The sequence below is a fragment of the Aythya marila genome, assembly GCF_965140915.1.
Source record: "Aythya marila genome assembly, chromosome: 1".
NCBI classification, from domain to species: Eukaryota; Metazoa; Chordata; class Aves; order Anseriformes; family Anatidae; genus Aythya; species Aythya marila.
The window spans coordinates 67,237,312-67,245,075 of record NC_139042.1 but is presented as its reverse complement, the minus strand read 5'-3'; the positions used below and the strand labels follow the sequence as shown (position 1 = coordinate 67,245,075).

General features: G+C 44.9%; 1 protein-coding gene across 1 annotated transcript; it reads left to right on the top strand.

The window, feature by feature from the left end:
- Positions 1 to 228: 228 nt before the first annotated feature.
- On the top strand, positions 229 to 7,468 carry NMS (neuromedin S; the record flags this gene model as incomplete). The annotated part of the gene is given in 10 exon segments (XM_082784600.1): positions 229 to 316; positions 418 to 473; positions 631 to 681; positions 1,865 to 1,924; positions 5,472 to 5,507; positions 5,951 to 5,992; positions 6,954 to 6,984; positions 7,303 to 7,337; positions 7,339 to 7,374; positions 7,376 to 7,468. Coding segments are annotated over 10 exon segments (528 nt in total).
- Positions 7,469 to 7,764: the final 296 nt, after the last annotated feature.

The following is a 7,764-nucleotide window of genomic DNA, read 5'->3' as shown; positions in this document are numbered from 1 at the left end:
CGAGCAGGCACACCTCCCTCCCCAAGCCCCCCAAGCCTTGTGACAGCCCCTTCCACGCCACTGCCCCAAGGACGACTCCTCCACCACCAAATCCACCACCGTGGCCACCACCAGGGCCACCACCACCACTCCTCCTCCTCCCCTCAGCCGCCCGGGGGCGGGGGCTCGGCGCGGGCCCATAAAGGCGGCGGCCCTGCCCATCCCAGCCCAGCCCGGCCGCCTCCCGCCATGTCCCCGCCGCTGTCCCCGTCCCCGCCGCCCGCCCTGCCCTGGCTGCTCGCCGCCTGCTGCCTCTGCGCCCTGCCGCGGGGCTCTGGTAAGTCGGCGACACCCCCTCCCCTTCCTTCATATTTATTAATTTGAAGGTAAAAGGGATGCCTGCTAACTGTACATGCTGTGTCCTTCCCCTCCCCGCAGGGTTTCCCCAGCCTTTCGCCCGCTACCGGGACGGCGCGGAGCTGCCCAAAAGTCAGGTAGGGCTCGTCTCCTCCTCCTGCTCCCTCTGGGAGCCCTGCTGGGGGTCCCAAGAGCCAGGCAGGCTCGTAGCCACCCAGTCCTGGCTCCTTGGGCTAAATGTGCCCCCCCGGCTATGCAAAACCTGCTGTTAATATATGGTCTCTACCCCTCAAGCAACTGGCGCTGTGCTTCAGTCAGTGGATGGAGCTGTCTCACCAACCCCAGGTAAGCTGCCTTTGGCAATGGGTTTTCTCTCCTGCATGCTGTGGGACCCCCGAGAGCCTGGCGAGCTTGCTGGAGGATGTGCTGTCCTCCCCGCAGGGCTAGCTCGGTCCTAGGATCAGCAGGTGTGCTCGTCTTCCCATCGCAGTAGAGCACAAAGTGCTGTTGAGTGCTGTGGAGGATACCAGTGGGGTCCCAGATAGTGCAGGGGGGGTTTCTGAGGTCCTCAGAGGTTTGGGGAGCAGGGGGAGGCTCCGCAGCTTGTGTCTGCTGGCCCGGAGCTTGCGAGCACTTCAGGCAGCAGAGTGACTTTGAAAAAGTAAACCCGCTTCATTCAGCACCGAGCCCAAGGGGCATTTCCATTCTCCAAGGGTTGAGAAAGTCTTTGTAGGATCAGCAGTTATCTGGAAATTTTGAGCTTTTTTTTTTTTTTTTTTTCTGATGGATTTCACTCTTGTAAGACTGCTGGCAAATAGTTCCCAAAGCCAGTTGTTTGGGTGTCTTGCATTTTATCTCCTGTGCTGTAGTTATTTCTCATCTGACGTGACTGTGTACATGAGCAAACCCTTATTCTGTACAAGTCAGTGTGGGACCCCCCCCTCCCCCTTCTTAGGGTGTCTGTTTCACCCCCACCTTTTCTCTCTTGCTCCTTGGGAGTCCTGAGATAAAATCCATTAAAAGAGCTGTGGTAATTCACTTCAGCAGAGTTTCTCTTTGGCCCGTGATCGCTTATCCTACAGGTGTACAACCAGATCTTTTTAGCGTCTTATGACAGAATTATCCCTGTTGGATGTAGTGGGCTCTGTGGTCAAACATACCGAACAGCTTCCCCTAAAATGCTTAGAGATGCAAATGTGTACATTCAATATGCCAGAAAAAAACAGCCAATTCTTAGAACACTTAGCATAGGAAAGTGTATTTTAAATACGAAAGACTTATTTAAATCTCTTTATAGCAAGAGACTCTACTGACAACACGAGTAGTACTATGTGCATTCTGCTTGTGCAAAATGCTTGTTTTTCATCTCATAATAGCTTTAGGAAGTCTTACCCTGCTCTGAGTGGTTTGAGTGGAACTGCGTACAATTTAAATTGCACTGGGATCACAATTGAGCCTGTTCTGTGTAAAAACCCTGTATACAACATCCCTATTGGGAAATGTATTCAACTGCTGTTTGGCTTCGCAGATCTCCAGCACTGTTTTGGATCTTTGTTATTCCATATTCAACAGCATGCATACAAATGAGGTAAGGTGTAATTGCTTCATTTACTTAAAAGCATCCCTTACTTACATATTTCTCCAAACAATAATATATAATCTAACACTGTCATGAATCAGGTGATGTGGGAGAGTAGCTATGAAATACATAAAAGAATATTCCTTTTCATTAGTGGCTTGCATGTAACTCTTCTTCCATTACTTTATAGATCAAACCGTTGTTTGTAGACCTCAGGAGCCAAAAAGTCCACTTGCAATTAGGGTTAGCATTTTAACCTGACCCTCACTTCTGAATAATACAGGGTTAAATATGCCGAAAAAAAAAAGAACCCACAACATTGGTTCAACATTGATTTAAGATCATGCTGGACATGGAAACATTATGAGCTGCTTTACTGTTTTTTGTTTTTTTTTTTGGATGTTTTATTTAAGTTTCCTTTTTTTTTTTTTTTTTTTTTGGTGTGCCTGAATCAGATTCAAAAGCTTAAGCTGAAAGGTTGAATTATTGAGTATAGCACTTTGTCATTGGTGCAGTCATATTAGGAACTAGCTCAATGTCAGTTCTGCTTCATACTGCTTTCTTATTATCACCAGTTAATCAACAGTTCCTTTCCCATAAAATTCATACTGCCTGTAGGTATGTTATGAAAGCTAATTCACTTGTGGAGCTTGAGTCCTATAGTTGTGATTTAATAAAAAAAAGAGCCTTCAAGACAATAGTAGGAAGTATTTTGATGTGTTTTTCACCTCTCTTCTTGCCAGTGTCTTTAGCTTATAATTCCATGCATGCTTTCTTAAAGCAGCTATAACAATGTGCAGTACTGAAGTTTATTATATAAAGATTCTAGCATTTCAGTCTTAAATGTCCTCCAAATGAATTGAGTTCAATATTAACTCCTGTGCTTCTACAGCTTAGCTAATGAGGGGACATCCAGAATCAGACAGTAACTTTGTGTGCAGACCTATTTCTAGGGCTGATTTGGTTACTAAACTTGCTAAAAATTCACCCTCTGTTTTGAGTCCTTAAGACTGGGAGCTGGATCCCATACAGTATCCTTTCAAGAGGTACGACTAATACTTGTTACATATCTGCAGTAGGATTACATGTAGGTGGACTGAAGCTAAATGAGAGATGGAAGAACTAAACAAAAATGCCAATTGTTACCTGGCTGTTCAAATCTCTTACGACATGAAGCTGTATTTTCTCAGCCCACAAGGACTCTGGAGAAGACACTGCAAACACGAGTCTATATGTGGTGCTGCAAATGAAACAGTTATGAAATCCTACTGATTTCACGTGGACCTGAACTTTCTTCACAATCCTGTATTTGTGTGGTTTTATATAAACTTTAATTCAGAGTTGTAGATTAAGCAGAGAAGGCAGATAGTGTTTCAAGAGAAGGAATGATGCTTCAGCATCGTGACAGGCAAAGTCAGTGGCAATGTTGGCATAATGGGACTTGAGCTGCATTCGGGGAACTTAAAATCTGTTGGGACAACTGGCAGACTACTCAGTTTCTGTATCGAATCTTCAGGTATATCTTGTAGATGGCACTTTCAAATGAATCAACAGAAACTAAATATCTAAACCCAACTACATCGGAAAAAATCTCCATTAACCCTTTCCTAAAATCAAGCCAATGTACTGTTTAAAAGCTCACTTGTATTTCTGTATTTCTTCGATAGGATAAAACCATAAATTAGATAGGATATTTGAAAGTGAGTCTAAGTCATGAATTGTTGCCTCTTTGCTTGATAAACAGTAACCATCTCAGAACAAACAATCTTTGTACTCTGTCTTCGCATCCTTTAAAGCATCCCCACTGAGCATGTACTTTTCTCCTTTGTTTCATACTGAGCTGGCATTAATGGGATTTGTTCTATAAATCATTGCCTCAGGGCTTGAACCAAGAACAGGTTAACAAGGAAATCCTCATCTCATACCCTGAATGCCAATTCCCTCCTTTCTTGTATATTTTTCTTTTTAAATTCCTACTCCCCAGTTTCCCATCTTCACTCATTTCCTGTGATCTCCTCATTTGTCTTCATATCCTTACTCATTACATGTGCTTGGTTTTCAAGCCCACCCCAGACAACTAACAGATTAGAGCAGTGAGAACTAAAAGCAAACTAAAAACACCTTCCCCCTCATCCACCTTCTTCTATGTCCTTCCCACAAGTGCTGCAGGGGAATGGAGAATGGGGGCTGCGGTCAGTCCCTAAAGCTTTATGTCTGCCCCTGCTCCATGTGGGGTCCCTCCCACGGGATGCCAGCCTTCCCAAACTGATCCTGCGGGAGCTGCCCACAGGCACCAGCTCTCCAAGAACTGCTCCCACACGGCTCCGTACCACGGAGTCCATCCCCCAGGAGCAAACTGCTCCAGCACGGGTCCCCACGGATGGGTGGCAGCTCCCCCCAGACCCCCTGCTCCCGTGTGGGCTCCTCTCCACCGGCTACAGCTCCAGCCCGGGGCCTGCTCCTGCGGGGGCTCTCCATGGGCCGCAGCCTCCTCCAGGCCACATCCACCTGCTCCACCGGGGGCTCCTCCACCCATGGGGGGGCTGCAGCGTGGAGATCTGCTCCATGTGGGACCCATGGGCTACAGGGGGACAGCCTGCTCCACCAGAGACCTCTCCACAGGCCGCAGGGGAACTGCTGCTGCCTGCCTGGAGCACCTCTGCCCTCCTGCTGCACTCACCTGGGGGCTGCAGGGCTGCTTCTCTCACATTTTCTCTTTCCTAGCTGCTGTTACACATCAGGTCTTCCTTAAATCTGTTCTCCCAGAGGCCCACCCAGCATCACTCCCTGGCTTGGCTCTGGCCAGCAGCAGGTCCCTTTTGGAGCTGGCTGGAGCTGGCTCTGATCTGACATGGGGCAGCTGCTGGACTCTCCTCACAGAGGCCACTCCTGCAGCCTCCCTGCTGCCAAGCCCTTGCCACAGAAACCCAATACGCTGTTGTAACAATGGCTGTGGCTCAGAGCTTCTGGTCAGCCAGAAGTGTGGAGCCAGGCAGCTGTGCTGCAGGCAGGAGGGCTCCCAGACCTCACAGGTGTACCAGAGTGCAGGTTCAGAGCTTTGTTAGACACTAGGCTTGGTCTGCTCCCGTGAAGTCATGGAGAAAGTTTCTATTCTTTGATGTCAGGATGAATAGAAAAGTGGTGAATTTCCTGAAGAATAAAAAGGGTGAAGGGGAAGGCTTAAAAACAGCAACGATGCCTGGGTAATTCAGAAGGGCAATCCAAAAGCCGGAGAGCAGCCCCACTTTAAGAAGGTAAGAAAGAGCTGTAAGTGCCATTCAAGCTTGAGGAATGGAGCTGCTGTGCTCACTGCACTTTGAGTTCTGTTTTGCCCCCCTGAGCTGGAAGCATGTTGAATGATGAGGTTGGTTAAAGTGAGATTTAAAATAAATCTTTAAAAAGATCCATTTGCTGCTGCTGTTCTTGTAGCTGTCTTCTCTGCTTGTACTGTTCTCTCTTCTCACACGGAGTGGAGAACCTGATCAGTGACAGAGGATTAATGTAACAAACCAAAGAAGTGACAGCATCTTGATTAATTTACACTGTCAACTTGCAGGAATCACAGATTGCTACTGCAGAGTTTACAAAGAAGGTATGTAAATGTAATGACAAGTGAGTAGCAGTAGACAGCGGTGTATGGCCATTTTTGTGCTTCTTTTGCTGCTTTATACAAGTAATTTTTTTTTTAATGGTTGGGAAGAAAGCTGTGCAGACCCTGCTTCTGCAAAGAAATGCACCACGTATAAAGCTTTCTTTTCTACATTTTCTCAAGTCTGTGAATCTTTAATTATGGTAATTTAGTATATTTACACTAGACAGAATGGATAGTTGTTGACATTGCCCTTTGGGTATTAATTTTTAATGAGCATTCCAGATGAACGGGCACTGGAGACTATCAGCATCTCATTGTTTGCATGCTGCTGAAAAATGCCCTGAATTATTGATAATCTGATGGACAGACACCAAAACTTGTAAACAGATCTATGGAACTGAGCTTAAAGTGTTTTGTTAATGGTTTTGTATTTTATTTTACAGGATAGTCACGGGACTCTGGGACGGCCGTTTTTCCTTTTCAGGGTATCTGAATCTTTTGCTCTTAAAGATTTGCATAACAGACAATGTTATATATGGATATGAGCAACTGCTTACCTTTACAAACTTGTGCTGCACTTGTTTTGATGAGATACCAAATATCCCTTCCTTGAAAGCTGAAGAAGCCATTTGCTTAAAAAGCTCTGGTTCAGCTAAAAGACCACAAGATGATGAGATCTGGGGTAGTAATGGACTAAACCTTTTTTGCTTGGAAGAGGTGACTGCAATTACTGTCTCGAGTCAAGTCATCCAAAGAGAGAAGTAGTATGTGGCTTGTTGTGTCAGAAATGACCAAGGTGTCCTTGTACTAAATTCTCCAGACAAAACGTGCCTGAGCTGACTGTCCACGTGGTCTGAAAGGTCTGGTTAGCAAGTAATGGTATCAGGGTGAAAAGCCAAAGTAACATTACAGAGATCATCATTTCCCTCAATTTATTCACCCATTGGCCTGATGAACTATGGCATGGCCTAATGTAGAATATGCTGGTCTATGGTTATATGATTAATCTTGCATGATTAACACCAAACTAGTTAGTAGGAATATTGTCAACACATCGGAAAAGAAATCTGTTAAAAAGGAGATTCTGGCAGGTAACCAGAGTCCCAGTTCAGGCCAGCCAGGTACTTTCAGTCCTGGTATTTATATACTCTGTTGGTCATCAGGTTAGTACCTTCATGAAGTGGGACCAAGATCCTTAATGAGAATAATTAAAGTCAGACTATTTAACTGTTTGGATGGAGGCTGAATAAATACTTCTCAGGTTCAGAGGCAAAACCCAGCCTGCATGGCTCCCCCTGGTATTTGACATGTTGTCCCTTTAAAGGAAATCTTACTGCAGCCTTTTCACATGCTCTGGGAGGTGTATTTTGGTGTGCATATAAATCTGGCATCTAATACTAGTGTAAATACCATCTTATAAACCTATCTCATTATTGTATTTTTCAGCCTCGAAATGGAAGAACTATTGAAGGCAGTGGTGAGTAGGCCATCCAAAGGTGACAAGAATTTATTCTGTTTCAATAACGATGATCCTTGTGGCAGAAGGAGTTACTGAGGAGTATTATAGTAAAAACCCAAGATACCCATTGGGATATTTCACACAGTCTCTGAAAGCTATCAGGGTAGAAGTGCTTTCTTGCATGCTCAAGGAGTTACAGTGTATGCTTTTGACAAAAAGACTCTTTTCTTTCTTCAAGGTTCCTTCAGGAGGAGCTTTCATCCCCTATAAAAACTATAGAAGTGATACAAAAATGATAAAGGTTGAGAAAAAATCCTTTTTTTTTTTTTTCCCTAGAGGGTGTAAATTGTACTTTGAACATAAAAGCTAGCCATGTCCTTCGCTGTGATAAATATGTTCACTGACCTCTGTTCCAAGAGACCTTCAGTCACTAATCCCACATGAGAACCCACGAATACAGATCTCTGCATGCAGAGGGGAGTCATCCTCACCTCAGGATTAGAATCCGTTTTTGAGTAAACATTAAAAAGAGGAGGGGTGGGGATGTAAAGAAGGAGGAGAGTGAGATCTAATATCATGTAGCTCTTCTTTATCCATCTTTGGAAGGGTCTTTTGAAGGTCTTTGTTAGCTTTAATGGGAAATGCACAAAACAGGCAATGTCAATGCATCTCCTTTTTAGTTTCTCTTCTTCTAATCTTTTATTCTGCAATACAAGATAATTATTTTTTGTTTGCAGCATAAGAATTAGATCCAACTGTTGGTTGGAAGGGTTATTTTTCTGGGGGGAACAAGGCAGG